General features: G+C 39.5%; 1 protein-coding gene across 6 annotated transcripts in view; it reads left to right on the forward strand.

Annotated features, from left to right (window-relative positions):
• Positions 1–19,362, forward strand: part of SULF2 (sulfatase 2) — a 130,324-nt gene that overhangs the window by 91,154 nt on the left and 19,808 nt on the right. For all 6 annotated transcript variants that reach the window (XM_062009247.1, XM_062009249.1, XM_062009250.1 and 3 more), the window contains 6 exons: positions 927–1,096; positions 5,069–5,219; positions 7,008–7,183; positions 10,214–10,342; positions 11,292–11,348; positions 12,048–12,177. In XM_062009247.1, coding sequence (XP_061865231.1) covers positions 927–1,096; positions 5,069–5,219; positions 7,008–7,183; positions 10,214–10,342; positions 11,292–11,348; positions 12,048–12,177 — 813 coding nt within the window. The remainder of the gene's footprint in view (positions 1–926; positions 1,097–5,068; positions 5,220–7,007; positions 7,184–10,213; positions 10,343–11,291; positions 11,349–12,047; positions 12,178–19,362) is intronic.

Below are 19,362 nucleotides of genomic sequence, written 5' to 3' on the forward strand. Positions count from 1 at the left end.
GGCAAAAATGGGCAAGTGCTCAAACCACAGACAGAAAGCTGCACTTAAAAGGAGATGCAACACAATATATACTACTCTTGTATTTATTGACTTGACCTGATGCAGACGTTTGTCTGAGTTCATATTCAGCTGTGACATGGCAGTTACTTTGTTTTCTAAAGGTGCAGTTTCATATCCTACCTGTGTTTGAAGAGTCTTCGTATTTTCAGTATTTCCTGTGGTGCAGCCTAAGAGAAAGCATGTCTTTGATCCATAGAGGTCCAGCAGATGTCAGAAGAATTATAGTGATAATTCTTAGAAAAGATATAGTCCATGTCTTCCAAAGGAATTTTTCTAAATTCTCAGTAATTTATTTGCTAGAGCTGCGTGTCTGTCAGGTTGTCACTGTGTCTGTAAAACTGAATGACATCTTTCATCCAGTTACACCAGCATCTTCTGCTTTTAGTAACTTCTAGATCAGAGGGAGGTTAAGAAAAATGAACATCAAACCATATGGATTTTCAAAGCAGTTGTACAGTGTAAGCTTGGATTATACACCTTGAAGATACCAACACCAAACAAGCAAATAAATTGACCCATAATTTTTGCATTTCTTTTATTAATACCTGATCATTGTATTTGGTATTGTGACCTTCATAATGTAATTACACACTGTGGGAAGAAAGAGCCCTATTTTTCTTCCTTTGTGTCATTCATTTCTGAGAAGAAGCTGTTGCTTTCCATATTTCTAGGCAGGAAGGCAGTGAAGAAGGAATTATTTGGTTTGGTTTTGAAATGTTAACATCTGCAACTTATTCTCTCCTCTCCCTTTCTGAGTGAAGTAGCTTCTTTTTCCTGTTTCTCATGATACCTCAGCCCTCCCCTTTCCATACCATCCTCCAAATTATTTTTCAGGCATCTCATTATACTTTTACTTCTACTTGCAGGATTATCTAACTGATCTGATTACCAATGACAGTATTACCTTCTTCAGAATCTCAAAGAAGATGTATCCTCACAGGCCTGTGCTGATGGTTATAAGCCATGCCGCTCCTCACGGCCCTGAAGATTCAGCCCCTCAGTACTCACACCTTTTTCCCAATGCCTCACAACACATGTAAGGAAAAATAAATCCCTTTCATTTCCAGGGTCAGGAGTATAGAGCTCTGGGGGAACAATGTTTGCTTTATAATAGCTTGTCACAAATATATAAGAAGAGTTTTGAGATGTTTTTTATTTTACCTCTTCAGACTAGTACAAGTATCTTGGGAATGGCTACTGCATCTAGAACTCAGAACTGTGTCTCACTGGGGGAAATGGAAAGGTTCATGTCTAATTCATAGAGCTCTGTTACAGGGTTTTGGGGGAAGTAAAGCATTGTTTCATTTTGAGCAGGGGGATCTAAATCTCATTCTGGGGCTGTAATGTCTTCAAGGAGAGAATCTCCCTGTCCTTATGTATATACTGTGTTATTTCATGGGTATTACTAAAAATCACATAGCATGCAACACTTCTTTCCATATATGAAAAACGAGTAGTAAAGGAAATGCAGGCTTGCAGCACCAGATTAGACAAGATATTTCTGAATTAACTGATATGTCTGTACATGACCCAGTACAGTGTCTTGAATGGATCCCAAAAGCAGTATCACCCAGTTCCTGAGTTAACATGTTCATAAGCTCCATGATGATATGGTTCTTGTTTATAGCAGAGACACTTTACAGATACAGCTCTGTAATGTTGCCTTACAGACATCTCCTCACGTGCTGACAAATGAATGTTTCTTCCAATTCACCTTTTGGCACAAATGAAAACCTTCCAATATTCTTCAAATTACTGGCTTCATGCCTTCCTCAGTGTTCACAGTTTGTAAGTTTCTTCCTACATGCCCTTTCGAAATCTTCAACAATTTTTTTGAAGAGGAATTCTGTTTTATTTTGGATTTGTGAATGAACTGGAACTGATGGAGATGTTAATCAATTGGTAGCCAGAGCTGCTGAGGATTAGTCCAAAGTCCAATGAAATCCATTTGAGCTTTTTCAATGTATTTAAAAGCTTCCTTTGTTCTATTGTCTAGGAATTACATAACTTAGAATTATATATTTCAGGATTTCATGCTGTGCTACCAAAGAAAATCTATGTCCTAGCTCTACAGTATTTTATGTTTCTTTGCCATCTTATACTCATTTATTTTAATGGAAATCAAAATTACAGAAAAGCCAAATAAGCAGCTTCTCATAGCTGATACCCAATATTGACCTCAGTCTTATTAGAAGTTCCTTTGGAAGGCATCCATATCTCAGAGATGATAACCATTTGTCAAGCAGCATTCTGTAGCAATTTAATTATGCTAGGCAAATGCAAAAGAATAGAAAGATTTGAGGAAGCCCAGCAATAAGAAAACTGCAGCTATTTTTCTTTTGCTCATAGTTTACACTTTGATTGTCACACAAACTAGATTTATCTTCCTGATTATATAATAGTTACATAAAAATCTTTAATTGTAGGTGGCTTCTCTTACAATTATAACATTCATTCAGGAAGTGTCACTTCCTGGAAACAAATTTTGTTTGTTAAGAGGCAAATTCTTGTAGCAGATTAAGGATCTGTATTTTTCCTATGGATTTGAACATAAAAGAGAATTTTATGTACATGGCGTGCAAAGAATCTTCCAGTCTTATTCTAAACTATTTTCCTGGCACTACATGATACTAATAATCTGTGAGACAGTTGAAGATTAAATGTAAAAATGCAGAACATGAACCATATTCCCCATCTGTATGTACAAATTAGTTCTCAACTTTCCATTCTTCCCTTGTTTTCACATCCCTGGGAATCCCTCAGTGACAGTTAAATCCGTCAGTGACAAAGAGGTGTAGGCACTTCTCACTGTTTTGTTGTCATGTGGATATGGTAGGGAAGGATTGGAACACAGGTAGGACTCCTCTTATGAATTGCCCTAAAGCAGTAAGCAATACTCTGGACAAAGTCCCAGACGCAGAAGGCAGTACACCATGTGGCTTGTCTCTGTACCTCCTCTTGTGTCAGTGCTGATGGAAGTCTGCAGGCAGATTCCTGAGCTACAGCCACAAAGTGAAGGTGTGACTGTAGTGCTTACACTGCCTGACATATAAACTGCATTGTGTAGCGTGGCTGAGAATAGCTGAAAGTTAGTGGGGTGGGTTTGAGAATGGGTTGGCAGTAAGAGTACTTCTTTGCTTGGGAACTCTGGTATGTACTTCTGGTGCTAATTGATGCTGTTGTTCTCTTGCTTCTGTTATTACATACGCTAGCTGGTATGACCATTCCACCTTACATTGCAGTCTCTCCATCTTGTTCTGTAGAGCTCCTTTTCCTGTGCATCTGCAGTCCTTTTCTGTTTGAAAATCATTCATGCCAACCAGCATTCACATAGCAAATCCCTAGCTACATGGCTGGTTTTCCTTTTTTGCTGCCTACGCTGATAGCTGCAGCGAATGCAACAGCTGGGCAGTTTAACAGTGATCAGAAATGTTATTTCTATGGAGGGTACATTTTACCACCCATCTTTTCCAAGGTCAAATGCAATCAGACTAGGACTTATCTTCTGAGTACATTTGAAGAGGTTATCTTAACCAACTTCTAGGAATGTTGTATTTGTGTATTTTTCCTCATAAGACAGACAAATCTGTTAAGTGTAAGAGGGTTGCATTTGTAGTAATCAAAGAAAATCACGGGCTTTGGTTGGATTAAACAGCAGGAGGTTTCAAATCAGCCAGGAAATCACAAAGTAAGCTGAAAAGGAGTTTGCCAAGCATTTTTTATTCATTCTGGGCATCACATAGCAACAGTTTCCATAACTGTCAGCATTTTCAAAGGAGCAATGTCATTATTTCAGCCACAATAACATTCTGAAATTCAAGAGGCTATTAACAATACAGAGAGAATAAACACCAGCCCTTTCCTCCCTATATGAAGAAGCCTCCGTTTGCCACCTACACACATTTTTCAGATAGCATCTAATAGATGCTTTTGCCATAAAACATTTCACTGTCAGATGATTAATTTCATATTTATATTAAAACTCTTAAGACCACCTGTCATATTCAAAGATACGTTAGATACACGGTATTTTGAGAAGTTCCAACTTACTATTGTTTATCTTAGTAACTCGCCCTGCTGCTGTGTTGCACACAGGGAAACAACAGCAGATACTGGCCAGATTCAGAATAATAATTCAGAAGCTGAATTTATCAGGAAATTGTGTGTTGGGAAGAAGAAAATAACTGAATGTCTGTTATTTTGTCCTGCGTTAGTGTGTCACCCTCTCAGCTTGCACATATGCAGAGGCTTGAGCTTGGTGCTTTCAGTGAGAAGAGGAAGCCTCAATAAATCATTTAGGAAAAATAAGTTTTAATATTTTAGACTCTGCAGGTGATGTGCTTGAGCCAGGGTTTGAGGAAATTGCCAAAGGCAGTTCTCAACTAATAACAAGCTTTTCAAGAACGGATACAGTAGGTAAAAATAATATTTCTTGCAAGTGTAAGCTATGGTACAGCTTTCTAGTGGGTTTTAGTGATGCAGAGAGTCAACATCATGGTAATGGAATGTTAAAAGAAATATTTTGTTTAGTTGATCTAGAGCAACATAATTAGGCACAAAAAAAAGTAATCTCTGGAAGTGCCAACAAGGTGAAATTATGGGCAATCAGTGATCCTTCTGCTCGTAGCTTTGATGGTGTCCTAGGATCATGAGAACGTGGAGGGACAGTGAGATGCCAGGAGGACAGCGAATCCGTATGCTTCGTTCAGATCATACTTGTGGAGACAGACTTCTGAGGCCAGTCTTTTGACCTTCACATGTAGCCATGTTAGTCTGAAGATGCTGCAAAAACAATATTTATTCTTTTAATAGATTTTATTCCCCATGGAGTTATTTTCATTCTCCCATCTTTCATATAGAGCATAACAGACTTATTCCATTGTAAATCTAGTATTGTGCACCTCAGAGAGCAAGTCTTCTAGTGTTTATCAAAAGAAATTATGGGTATACATTACTGTGGCTTTTTTCTACACTGCTAAAACGTTCTGATTTTCTCTCTATTCCTTAGCACTCCCAGTTATAACTATGCCCCAAACCCAGACAAGCACTGGATAATGAGGTATACAGGTCCCATGAAACCTATACACATGGAGTTCACTAATATGCTACAGAGAAAGCGCCTTCAAACGCTCATGTCTGTGGATGACTCTATGGAGATGGTAAGATTAGTAGTTACTTCTTTTTTGGCTAAACAATTGCTTGTTTCTTGAGTTACACTCCAATCTGTGCTGTCTATGAAGATGAAGGAAGGAGGAGGAGGAGGACTGCATCAGTTTTTTAGTAGTGTGTAATCCTCTCACCTCTGAGGATTTCATGTCTCTATTCAATGTGTAAGGCTCCTCCAATGGCAGTATGGTGAGTTGGGGGCTGTGAGTGAGCTGATTCTTTGCCACAGAAGGCACTACTGATAAAGGAGAGATGGATCACATAAAAGTATACATAATAAATTCTAAAAATGTATTATTTGATAGTAAAAAATCATCCTATTACCTGTTGGAAATAACTACCTAACTGTGGGCCTGTTTTGATGCTGTAACACCGAGGCTCTGAGAGAAGAGCAGCAGCAAAAAGTGATACTACAAGTGCCATAACTGGAATAACCCCATGGTAACACAGGCCCAAGATGTTAAATGTAGGGAGTAAAGGAATATAGAGATTTTTATTTTTGTAATGAAGTGTGCATTATGTAACAATGAAATCTTTTAGTGCAAACTGGGTGTGTTGAACAGAAACATTTTAATTAGCTAAGAGCTACTCTGAAAAAGAATGGCTTTTCAGTTGTAAGAAGGCAGATTTAAAGGTGTTGCAATTCACTGCTTATCTCTTGGCATTCTTACTCAAAAAAGGTAGAACATAAAATGAGTCCTCTAAGGCAAAGATGAGATTATCTGGATCACATTGCATCAACTTGTTGGTAATGTCTTATAATTACTGATTCAGGCAAGTATGATCCCTTCTTCACATTAATGAACCTGTTTAGATGGATTAGATATGAGCATTAGGGAAGATGGAGTATTTTACTACACTATTTTGATTTTCTGTTTGGTAAAATGGTTTCACTTTGGGTGATGCACTGCAGGCTAAATCAGTTGGGTTGTTTTTTAGTTATAATCACCAAGTTAACTGAATTATATCCATATAATAGTCTTTCAAAGTTTAAAACAAACAAACAAAGCAACCCAAAAAAAGAACAAAAAGCCCCCAACCTCTTAACAACCTAAACCAAAACAATAACAACAGAGTTTGTTTTCTTCTCCACTGGTGTGCTATGGATCTGTGTGAGGCACCATTTAAGTGGTGCCCCACAATTTTCATACCTCTACAAATGAAAATGTCACCTAAAAATTGATCTTTGGTGCTCAAGTTGGTACATTCCACATAAAGATTCTCATGTAAATCCATAGAGGCAGCCACAAACTGAATTAAGGCTCCTCTTAATTCTCCATGTTAGTTAGCTATTGAGAATATGACTAAGTGTATGATACTTACCTGGAAGAGATTTTGCAAAAAGGCAAAATCACTGAGTTGCTGAAGTAGGTGTGAGATTCAGAATGCTGTCTTCTATTAAAAGTGTTTGTTGCAGGAAAAAGTGGGGAGAAAACTTCAAAAATGCTTGTCACCTTGAAACTTTAATGGCTGTTTCTGTAGGTATTTAGTTGACAGCTTTCTTGCAGAAAACTGAACAAAAATGAAAATGTGGCGTCCTAATGTGTTTACCTTAAAACAGAAAGCAGAGGTTTGCTTTGGAAGACCCACAATATTCAGTTAGTAAAGTCATGATGTGATTATGAGTTATTCAGAATAGTTCAGGATGGCACTGAGCTACCACAATGAACCAGTGTTATTTATTTCTATATCACATGTAGGCAGACAGTTCTATCCAATGTTCTGTATGTAGTGCTACTCAGGGGAATGGATTTCATGTTTTGTTTTGCTTTTTCTTTCAGATCTACAACACGTTGGTTGAAACAGGTGAACTGGACAACACGTACATAATCTACACAGCAGACCATGGTTATCATATTGGGCAATTTGGGCTGGTGAAAGGAAAGTCCATGCCATATGAGTTTGATATCAGAGTTCCTTTCTATGTCCGAGGTCCAAATGTGGAGGCTGGGTCCTTGTAAGTTCTTGGCTATTGTCTGTGTAGTGACCAGAAAAGTTCCTTTCTGTTCATATCTCCAGTCATATTGAACTGGCATCCGAATGGAGGCACAGAGTTCTACCCATCCCAACTGACTTCCTGCTCATCTGTGTCAGAAAAGCAGAACTGATATGTGCAGGTCTAACGTAGCCAAGATGTTATACCATTGCCTTTTTGCTTGCATAGGTGTTCAGCACAAGCCACTACACTTACATGGATGTGGCTGAAAAAGTCGCTTTGAAATATGTGCAATCTAGGAAACGCTTATTTGCCTCCTTTCGAGGCATACAAATAATACACAGAACTGTGACATTGTGACAAGGTAAAAAATAGATTGTGCAATGTTCACAGGCACAGTGGATAATTATTGCAGAACATTAAAATGGAGTCACTTGTTTCAGTTTATGAAGAAGAATGTACATAATAGTTCATATATTATCACGCACAAAAGATTCTTTTTGGCTCATCCTTTGAGACTACATGGTTAGGGCTGTTTGTCGGATGCATGCAAGCATGCAGAGTGTGACTGTTAATTAAAATGGTAGCTTTGATCAGCTAAGAAATTATGTAAATACACTTTCTAAGCAATTATTTCAGTAGCAAATATTTGCACTTAAGTAATGATTTTGGACAGAGTGCCATAATTTGTTGCCTTTTATTTATATCAGTGTGCATGTTTTAGCATAATTAACACACACAAAGTCTTCCACGCAGTTTTTTTCTTTATTGCAGAGGAACAGATCCAGTGTGTAATACTGTAGCAAATAGAGAAAAAAATCTCATTGCATTTGCTGGTTAAATTCACTGATTCACATTATCAGTAGGTTAAAAAAAAAAGTTAGATTCTGTAGATATATCACTATGTATCCAATTTACTTACAGCAGTTATGCATGTGAAGTAAACAATGCTACTTTTCTAAAGAGCAGGGGAGAGATTCCTCAGGTGGGATTTAATTTATTACCTCAGCACTGAAAGAAGTTTTTATGCAGCAGCACAGATTTTCAACTGAGCTGGATTAGCCTTCTAAGGAAGTGCTTTCTTTCCCTTCAACTGCAGTTTTGGTTTTGCTGGAGAGGCAACTCTAATATGGCCCAAGTGGACTGAGCTGGTTTTTCTGCAACAGGCAGTGCTAGAGACCAGTCACCGTATGTCTACTCTAGTTCAAGGATCTTTATACTCAGACATATGTAAAAGCTGTGAAACCTTCCTTCTGAATTCTATTTTTCTGTTGCTTCTGAAGATGAAAAAATATTTGTTAGAATTAGCAGAGTCAACCTGACAGAGTCTGACAGAATAGAGCCCATCACAGTACACAAATAGGGAGAACAGGATGAAGTACCATGGAGGGGGGAGTATATTATCTAATAAATTGATCCTCCTTTTCAGCCTGATTTTCTTTAAATGGTAGAACTTCAATCATCCATGTTTTGCATGAACCTTATGATTTTCCTCCAGAGTAATTGTCATGACTCCCTTTGATACCAACGAAAATTTAATAGCAGTCACTGTAGCAAGTCATTACTAAGCTCTTATTTCTATTACTAAATATGCTACACCACAATTATTAGTAATTAAAATCAAATTAGGTACATCAATTTAATTCATCATCCACGCTCTTGTCAGTGCCTGTTTGCTCATTCACTCAAAAATGCAGTAATTTTTAAATGGTGTCTCATTAATTAGTGTGAATTTAGCAGCTTTCTTCTGACCTGTATTTTGAGCTGGAATGCTACATAGACGTGTATAGCAGCCCATCTGGTCCCATCCTTCCTTTGTGCCTGCAAATCATAGCGTGGTGATTCTTTATGTTCAGTGCTGTAGAAGACTCTGCAGCAATATCCTCACATTTATTTCCCCACTTTTAAGGAACCGGGTGCCTTCCTTGATGTTTTCTGTTAAGGAAACAAGGGATGTAATTAGTACAGAGCTGATAAACAGTGTGTGTATATGTGATATTGTGAGTAATTACACAACACTGGCACAGACAGATTTGAAATAAGTTTGTGAGGTTCAGCATAAACTGAAAACACTTCTGCTAAACAAGATGTGTAATACAACCAAGTCACATGATTAGAAGTTTGGGCATTCATTTAGCTGCTGAATGCTGGGCTGTGCAACCACATGCTCTGATCCGTGAACTCCTATTTAGCTGTGGCAGTCCAAGGGATTTGGGGATAGGAGCTGTCTGTACTGTTAGGGAGCTGATGCCAATGTTCTAACCAAATTTGAATTCAGTTTCAGCTGGAATATTGGCCTGTTAACTGTGGTGGCTGAGTAGCATATGCCATACTTTGTGAAGTAACAGGGCATGGTTGTTTCTAAGTGTTTGCAGAATGAGTGTCTGTGCGCTTGGGAAGATTGATATTATTTCAGTTAAAGCTGTGCTTTTATTTTCTCTCTTTTTTTTCCCCTCCATAGCTGCTTCCTCTCTGCTTTTTCTTTCCTGATCCCTTTCCTTTTTCTGTCTCACACTCTACCTTAACAACAACTTTTAGTTACTTATTCTACTGTAATATTTCTCCTCATGTTCTTTTCAGAACATGCTGTGATATGAGCTGAGGTACTTATTTCTATACCATATTTTGAAAGAGATAAAGCATGTGCTATCTGCCAAATCTGCTTTTTAATAAAGTCTTCAGCATATTTGGCAGACACTTTGGTTCTGTGAGACACCCAAGGAGCTTTTCCAGTGCCGCCTTGCGTTTTGAAAGACTTTTGAACCTTCTTTTGCAATAATTAACGAACTGTCTTACAAACTGCTTCACTTTCCAAAAAATACTCTGTGCTGAAGTTTTAAGTTTTCATTATAGTCTCTCTTGAGGTTATGCAACTTGCTTATATGTTACATTTTAATTCCTTTATGGAAAGGAATTGGATTGCGTCCTCTTTTCTTCTTTGCAGATGTCACAGAATAAACCTTTTCAGATTCCCAGTCTCTGTGGCCGCACTGGAGTTGTTTGATATCATTGCATAGACTTTAAACCAGATTCTCATATATGTTTTTTCAGGAATCCTCACATTGTGTTGAATATTGATCTTGCACCTACAATTCTAGATATTGCTGGATTGGATATTCCGTCTGATATGGATGGTAAATCCATTCTAAAGCTACTGGATTCTGAGAGGCCGGTGAATAGGTAAGAAAAGGAAATGCACATGGCAACATGCGTTTATTCAGGTGACCGAGCAAGTATTCAGCACCATGCAGCAAATTTAATGGAAAATACGAGAAATTACCATCTATGTGAGTATATGGTTCACTGGAAAATCTAAAGACCTATCCCATGGTATATGACCGACTTCAGTTATTTGTTCTCGTGTTATCAGGTTCATATAATGGCCAAATGGCAAATATGGCACCTAGATCTACTAAATGTAGTCTGTAGGAGTGAGAGAGCTACACGTGAAAGTCTTCACCCATATGAATTATAGACTTTAAATGTCTCTATGGCATTATTTGTGGCAAAGCATTTCATATTGAATACATTGTAGAATAATTGAGTTGAAAGAGTTGGTTGTGTATCAGACTGTACTACGAGGACAGGCTGGCACTCAGAATTGCACCGTTAATATTTGAGACCTTCCATCAATACCTTCCTTGGAAAATGGCTGAGGAAGAGAATTTGGCTGGATGCTTGCTAGAGGAAACCAACAAGAAAAAGGAAGAAGGAGATTTGCTTTACAAGTAGGTGGATGGAGGGAGAGCAGCTGCTTTTGAGTCAGATACTTTGTGGGTAGTATGCAGGTTAAGAGCTTCAACTGAAGTCAGGAAATCCTGATTTAGCTTGTGATCCTTTGTGATCAAGGACGATTCAGTTAATCCCCTGTGCCTTAAACATGCTTATGTTGAAATAGTTGTGCTGTGTGAATCTGTTGTGGATTTTGTCCCCGTGAGAATAAATCTGTCCTGTATTTGTGATTTGCTCTGGAGAGACATATGTGTGTGTACTTCATAAAGCTGGATGTCTCCTTTTGCAGTTATATGCAATGTTTCTCATCTGAGTTGGAGGTGAGAGAGAAAACTGATGCATGACTCGATTACTGCTTTTGTGTGAATTGCTTCTTCCTCTCCTCATTTCCTCCTAGGTTTCATTTAAAGAAAAAGATGAAGGTGTGGAGAGATTCATTCCTAGTGGAAAGAGGGTAAGGAAAGTGTTAATGACAAAACCCAGTCTTTTTAAATAGAAGGATACTGAATAGCTAAAGCCAAAGCAGCACTCTACCACAGCCCTAACTGAAGCCATTTAGCTGTGCCAGCAGGGACACGGCTGCAGTACGCCTAATGACAGTGATTGTATGATAGAAGGGAATGTATGGCCTGTGCCTACAGCCTGCATAAATGTGCTCTTGGGGTGGGGGAAGGGGAGTTTTACTTGGGACTGAGAGATGGAAAGGCATCCCATTTTTCTTTCAGCTACCTCCCTCCACCATTCTGCTTATCTCATGGGAGGATGACTAACCTTTCCTCTCTGCATGCTCATCAGCTGGCCGTTCCCACTGTGCCTCTGCCTTAATACGTAACGTGGGTCTGAAGGGTTTGCAATGTGCAGCCCAGTAGAGTGAGGAAGGTACAGTGTCTTTATATTGCCTGTCATTACTGCCTGCCAATCAGACATGAAACACACTGTCTTGGTGTTGTATGCTCCCTGAGAGCGTGATATGAGTAACTTGTGTGTTACTGGAGATGATGATAAGTGCTAGTTTCTACTGAACTATTGAGTTTTAGCCACCAGTGGAGTTATGTGCTTGGCAGATAACCTACTTTGCTGAGCCTTTTCAGCAAACTGTGTCTATCTTGGAATTAATAGTAATGCAAAAATATTTTCTTCTTTTCTTTTCCAGTAAACTGCTGCACAAGAGGGAGAATGAGAAGGTAGATGCCCAGGAAGAAAACTTTCTACCCAAATACCAGCGTGTGAAAGACCTCTGTCAGCGAGCTGAGTATCAAACAGCTTGTGAACAGCTTGGCCAGGTAGGGCATTGTACCCCTGACCGAAAGTAAGCGGTTGTAGTTGGGCTAAGCTTAACACCTTAACTGTGCCAATGTCCTTCACCGTGTCGACAATGCCAGCTTCTAAGTCAAACGGCTCATTTTGTGGCCTTTGCTCAAAACCATATTACAGCATTTATGAGATTGACTGTCAGTCAGGAAATTGCTGATTCAAGTGCCTCTGTATTGATTCCTGACTACTCTTAGGAGAACTGCCTGGGCTGTTTTAACATTTTATTCCTGAAATAGAGTGTGGTTTGGAATTCATTAGTGATGAGAAGCTAGTGAAGCTGACAGATTGGCCTCCAAATACATAGAACTCACTTTGCTTTGAATTCTTAATTTAACTCATTTTGTTGGTATTATTTGGAATTACGTGTAAGAAAAGGAAAATTATATGCTGTGAACTCAGTATCTCCCTCCTCTTAACAAAAATATACTGTGAAAGCACACATGCAATTATGACTGCAGGGGCTTTGTGCATATATGGACACAAAGCTCATTGATTGTGTGTCATTTCTCTTATTACGTAAGTGTTCTGGGCAGACATGAAAATGTGTTCAGTGTAGATCCGAATTATGTAGAAGAAATTCAGGAAAAAACCCTTGGAGTAGTGTGAATACAGGGTGTCAGTGCAGGAGAAGGTTTTGCAAATCTAGCAGAGCAGTGCAAAGGCATAGCAAAGCTGTCTCCAGCAGCCTCACCCTTCGGGAGATTTATCTGCTCTTGGGAGAATGTTCATCCTCTGGAAACACAGCAGAAATCGATTCTGTGCCATTGCTTTGTCATCCAGGTACTGGTCAGAGTAACCCCTTCCAAGGACTGTTATGCATTCTACCCGTGGTCATGTGGACAAAGAGGTGAAAGTAGATGGGTCCACATGCTCATGTGTCTGTTACTAGACTGGCCTTACTTCATATCCTGCCAGCTCAAAGAGCTGTGGGAGTAAGTCAGCCTGTGGAGTGTAACTTCTTGCAGACATGATCTGAATGGCTTACCAAGGCTATGGGCAGCAATGGCCTACTTGGGTTACAATAGTTCATTTTCTACCGTTGGAGGCCAGACTCCCTGCTTCTGGCTCTACTGATCATGTAGTTCAGTGCACCTGTGAAATGAGTCCGTTGTTCCTTAGGTGTATAGATCCAATTTATATGTATGAGCATTTTCCAGATGCTCCTTTCCTCCCGTGGCTTCTTTGTCAGATTTAGTATACACAGAGATTATAATGTCCTCCTCTTCCTGAGAATACTGAACTTAAAGAAGTGTTTTATGCAGTATTTTATTGTCATTAGATGTCTTGAGCTGAAATTTTACATGAGTGGGAGTGAGCCATTGCTTTTTGAATTTGCAATGTTATTTGAGAAACTGGGGGAAAAGTCATTGTTTCTGCTACATCATCATCCAGTAGGTTATTTGGGGAAAAACAGTTTTTCTTTTTCCATCAGTTTTTTCCTCTTGAGAGATCTTTCAGCTTCTTCCTTTTGTCTTCATCTTCCCAATTACTTTGAACATTATTGTAAGAACAGAGGGGAAGAGACACTCCAAGTCCATGTTGTCATAGAATCATAGAGTAATAGGGGTTAGAATGGACCTTTAGGGACCATCTAGTCCAGTCCCCCAGCTAAAGCAGGTTCACACAGGAATGTGGCCAGGTGTCACTGAAGCTGTCCTTTGCATAAGATAACTTTGCTACGTTCAGGCTTTCTTACTGTTAATTACCACGTCTCAGTTATAGAAGGAAGAAGGAAGGCCCCGTGTTGTCTGCTCACGTTCACAGGCTTATGTTTTCTTCCATGGATAATAAAATATCTTTGACATCTGTAAGAAGTGGGCATAAAATGTCAACTCTGTACTCAGAATTGCCAATAAATTGCAAAGTGAAGGTGTGCTAATAAGAGATGCGTGTGCTGCATCTTCATTGTCAGGAGACAGAGAGTAGGAGAATTGTTTTGAGCAGTTCAGTCAGACATAATTGGAAGTGATAGGATGAAATTGAGCAAAAAAGAAATTTAAGTCGGACATCAGGAAAAATTGCCTAACAATCAACTCAATTAGAGTCTGGGAAGGGCTCTCAAGGGAGTCTCAATCCATCTAACCCCTGCCCTAGAGAATCTGTCCTAGTAGTCTGTCTAGACAGCAGGAATAGTGGGAGATGAATGTGCTTATTAGAGGATAAATTGTGTCTAAATACGGGTGTACCCAAAAGTCTTTTCAGAGTGAATCAAGACTAACTTTTCAAATGACAAATGGGTGTTTTCTGTTTGTTTGTGCCGTTCACAGCTCTGCATAGTAAGTAGAATGAGCCCAAATGAATAACATACCACTGCCTTGGGGGAGTTTATGGTATACAGATACAGTGGTTATTTAGCAGATGTCTTCTGATTCCACAGGACACTCTATTATTGTGCATTTAACAGTATCTGGAGTGTTCAGTGGAAAAGGGGACTTTTCACATCCTGATGAGAATGAAGAGAAGCCTGGTTCAGAATTAGGTAAAAGCTCGCCAAAGTCATTGGGACTCTTGCTTTTGAACTAAGTTTTGGGGACCTGCTATTACATGCACAGAGAAGTCTGAGCAGTGCCAGGGAATCTGAAGTGTGGAGACAAGAAGCACAGATGGAGGACAAAGACTCAGAAGGGAAGTGAATGAGAAGCGACAAGGACAGAGCTCAGAGTAAAGGAGAGGTAAAGAAAGCTTTGAATGTGAGATGGAGAATTGGAAACTCTGCTTTGTGAGTGTGCAAGTTTGTGAATACAGTTGCAGCACCACAAAATGCTCTTCCTTTAGAAATCTCTGTCACCCTCCTTGACCTATAATCGTTTTGATAAGAGAGCACCGGGATCATGGAGATGAGGCTATTCATGCTGTTTAAAACCTTGTTTCAGAGTCCATTATGTGGGATTTTTTTGGCAACACTAATATATGTAAATTCTTCTGAGTGCAATGGGAATCTGTGTGTTGCCATGTTTTCTTTTTCAGTTAGTAGGGTTTGGTCTGTGTTAGTTATTTGCATCCAACAAAGGGTGACTGTAGGCTCAGATGAAAGAGCAGCTCAGCATTTATATTCAAGGATTTAAAAGAGATGAGCCCTTTCTTCCCACATGAAATAAAAAACATTTATCCTGCTACCTAATGGCTGCCACACACATTTTTCTCTTCGGCGCAGTTCGGCCTTTCATTCTCAACTGGCTGGTAAGTGGAAGCTGACCCACTTTCATCTGGCGGCCTGTATTAATGTGCTTTTGTGGAAGCCAATTATGATATCAGCATTGCTCTGTGGAGTATTCCCAGCAACTCCACAGGATCATAACAACAGCTGCACAAAATCTCCCTCTAAGTCATTTGCCAACTTTGTGCACGTTTGTTAAACATGTGTTACCTGCAGCACTGCTGCTTGCTGGAGGGAGTCTGTGCTGTGCATCTAAGAAGAGAAAAAGTTTTAAATACACAGATTTTGTCTTTTGCATAGTACAACAGTATTGCTAATTCATGAAATACAATTGTCTGAATTGACGTTATTTCCTTTTCAAGTCCTTTTTATTTCCAAAGCTCTATTTGTGTGCAAACCTGATACAAGTTGGATTTGCCTTTGGCATTTAAAATATAATTTTATATGACAGTTTTTACAGAAGAACGTTAAAAATGCAAAAAATTGCACTTTTTTTCCTTCCCATGTTCTTCAAATGAAAGGTTTGGTACATAATCCTTCCCTCTGATGGCTTTGTGCTGTACCAAGGTCATGCAGAAACATTCTCTTTTCTAACCAGCTTGAAGATATCATAAGTAAAAGCATGTCACTTAGCTGATCCCCTCAGGTCTCTGACATAGCATGGCATAGCAGCGATGGCAGCTGTTCTGATCAGTGTGTGCTTTCCTACAGAGGTTCTGAGTGGTACCTCTGGATCCCATTCCTGCCGTCATAATCATCATTAGCCATTGCCTGGTGCCAAGGGTGGAGCAGTAGAAAGAACGACCTGCGTGTTTTCCTTTTCCTGAGGGCACTGTAGCCTGAACTTCCACTAGCCAGACCCAGCAATCTAAGTCAGCTTTTATAAGGATTTTCTTTAAAAACTGGAAAGAAAGATTCTTGCTGTATCTTTTGTGTCTGTCAGGTTCTTCTGTACCTAGCAGAGATATCCTGAGGTTACTAAAGAATTTAGGTTCTGTTGATAAGTGAGGCATATCATGCCAGCTAGGGTCCAGATAATTTTAATAGCTCTTTAGGTGGATCTGTGGAGTTCCTCAATACCACTGCATGTGCTCAGCAACTTTCAGGATCAGGTTCTTAATCTGTGATTGCAACAAGAAATGACTTGTTGATAGCTTCATACATTAAAAATGTTATCAGCCCTCCGAGTGGTAAAATTAAGATGCAACAAACCATGAAAATTAAAATCATGATGATTTATTAAGGCCATTATTCAAGGATTGTATTCCTTATCAGGAACTACTAATTAACAAAACTGTTATCCACTTTCAGCCAGAAACAGCCTGTAATGATTTCCAGAGGCTATTTTACTTATGGGTGTTTTTGACTTGTTGCTTCACAAAACCAAGAAATTTCCATCTCTTGTTAGCTGAGATTTTTCGGCTGCTTGTCATTGCAGTAGTGGTGGTTGCAACTAGCATGCCAAAATCAATACCGACATTTAATAAAAACCCCAGGTTTTTCAGATATCCTGGTATGAAAAGCAGCACAGTTTAGTTCAAAAGACAATGAGCTGGATGTCAGGAGCCTGTCTTCAGTCTTAAAACTGTTACAGATTCCATGTGGGGCCTCAGACAAATCAATTCCCCTTTTGATGCTGCTGGTTATTTCCTCCTCCACTAAGGTAATTTCTGCTTAGGCTGCAGTCACTCCTTAGCTTCTGCAGTACCTAACACAGCACCTGGGACCATTTTATACCACAGTCCAATTATTATATTAATGATAAATGCCTTATGTAATCATGAACTTAAATTTAGCCGAAAGCCTGATTTTTTATTTGCGTGCTGGTTGCATTCTTGTGCTTGTCCCACCTGCCTCACTTCAGCCACACGTTGTGGCATTAAAAGGTCTTCCAAATTTTCTGTTAATAAACTGTTCATCCATCTCATAATTTTAAGGTTTGAGTGATATGTAGTGTGTGGCAACAGAAATTGAGCTGAGAGCCCAGAGGTCCAAATCTCCAAAAAATCACGAGTCAATGTAATGAAATAATGTCCAGGTGGAATGAAGACCAGGCAGTGCTGTTTCTATGCTGATGACATGGAGTAGAGGAAACCAGACTCATTCTTTGCCAATGGATAAACGGGGGTGGGGGGGTGGGGGAACCCAACAATAATATTAGAAGACTAAGAAAATAATACTTGTTGCAAAGAGCTGGCCATATTTGGTCCAAGGAAAAAAAACCCCAATAGCTGAGCAGAGAGGAATCTGTCTGCATGAGTCTCAGAAATGTTATGCAGAAGACACGAACAAATTATTTTCAGTCAGCCAGAACGGAGTAGTAATAGTATGTGTGAGGCAAACAATGGGAAATTCAAGGTGACTGTTTCCTGAATCCTGTAGCATGTAAGCAGTAGGACAAGCTGCCAGCAAAAGCATTAGAACTACCTCTTGTAGAGAAAGGAATTGCATGTCTCTGGATTTTGCTGCATTAGCTCAACAAAAAGTAACAGAAGGGGCAAACCACAGCAAGGAAGAGCTAACTAAAGTGTAACTGCAGTTGCTCCATACTACCTGAACTGTAACTGTACTGTTTCATATAAGAAAAGAATGTATCCTGGCTACTCATAAATCAAGTTAGGCAATTTCTAGCCATTAAATCAGTTTGTTTCTAGTTCAACATCCATCGTGGCAGCAGGGATGGGGTTCAGAAAGCATCTGCGTAAACTAAAGAACACAGATATCACCAAACTGTTTTTGTCAGGTTGCTGGCAGGCACAGGGGACTTTATTATTCTACAGAAACTTTGATTCCTAGAGCTTATGTTCCTAAAACTGTTCGGGAGGGAGCCTTGCTGGCAGACAACTTTCACTTTTCACTCTCTGTAAAAGGGAATGGAATCTCTTTCACTGAACAAAAAGAGGAGCTGATGAGACACAGCATGATGATTTAGGACTCAGCTCTGAAAGCTGTATGTTTCAACTGGAAGCTTTTCTTAACAAGGCTTGTGTGATCAGCCCTTTTCCCCCAAAGAAAACAATGTCAATAGAGAAGGGGAAATGAGTGAATTGGAGGAAAAAATATCCTACAGGGAAGGTCATGGCTGTTTATTTCTGATTGAGTCCTCAAGTAATGACTTTGAATTAACATCTGTGATTGCTTTAGTGGTAAGGAGACATTGGTGCACAATAATGCAAAAAGCACTTTGTGGTGATGGAGGCTGTGAAGGAAATAATGGGGTTTTTGACACACAGGAAAAATACATATTTTTTTCCTGCTAAGGGGTCATTTGCATGTTCAAGGTGAATAGTGCTGCTGGAGGGAAACAGGGCATCCATTCAACTGCTGCTGTTAAGATTCATTTTTCATAGATACTGAAGTCCTTGTTTACTCTTGTTGATAAATACAGCAGGTAGTTTGGGCTGGAGAGGAGAGTACATGTTACAAACTCTCAGGGGTTTTTGCCTTTGCAGTGTACTTTTGAGCACTAATTTCTCCCTTAAACTAAAGCCCAGACTCCTCTTCTTTGCACACAAATCACCGAGGAGCATGTGTTGTGCAGTGGGAGGTAAGCTGGAGGATGGGGTAGAAGTGTTAGAACAAGCCCAGCACAGTAGGTGGCAGAAAGCACAAGCACAGCAGCTAACTTGGCCTGCCCAAGGATGGTGGGGAATCTCCAGCTGGAACAGCTTTAATGATTAAACGAGGTGTCTGGAAAGTTTTGCACAACGTGAGCTTGATGGACTTCAGGACATATTGCAAAAGCCATTTGTTTGATGGCTTGAGTAGCTGTTCTAAAGGCTTTGCAGGCAGAGAGATTCTTCCTTTGAGTTTTGATGTGAGCTGGGATAAAGACTGTAGGGGAGTCTGGGTTTGCCACTGGTTTTTAGTTTGTGTTAAACTGCCCTCCCTTTCAGGACTTAGCTCTTGTGAGATGTTATGAGCTGTAGAACTGGATCACATCTTTTGGCCTGATTTTTCTTCACAACTTGAAAAGTTGTGGGCAAGTGCTGAACTA

Source organism: Colius striatus, chromosome 16 (genome assembly GCF_028858725.1).
Source record: "Colius striatus isolate bColStr4 chromosome 16, bColStr4.1.hap1, whole genome shotgun sequence".
NCBI classification, from domain to species: domain Eukaryota; kingdom Metazoa; phylum Chordata; class Aves; order Coliiformes; family Coliidae; genus Colius; species Colius striatus.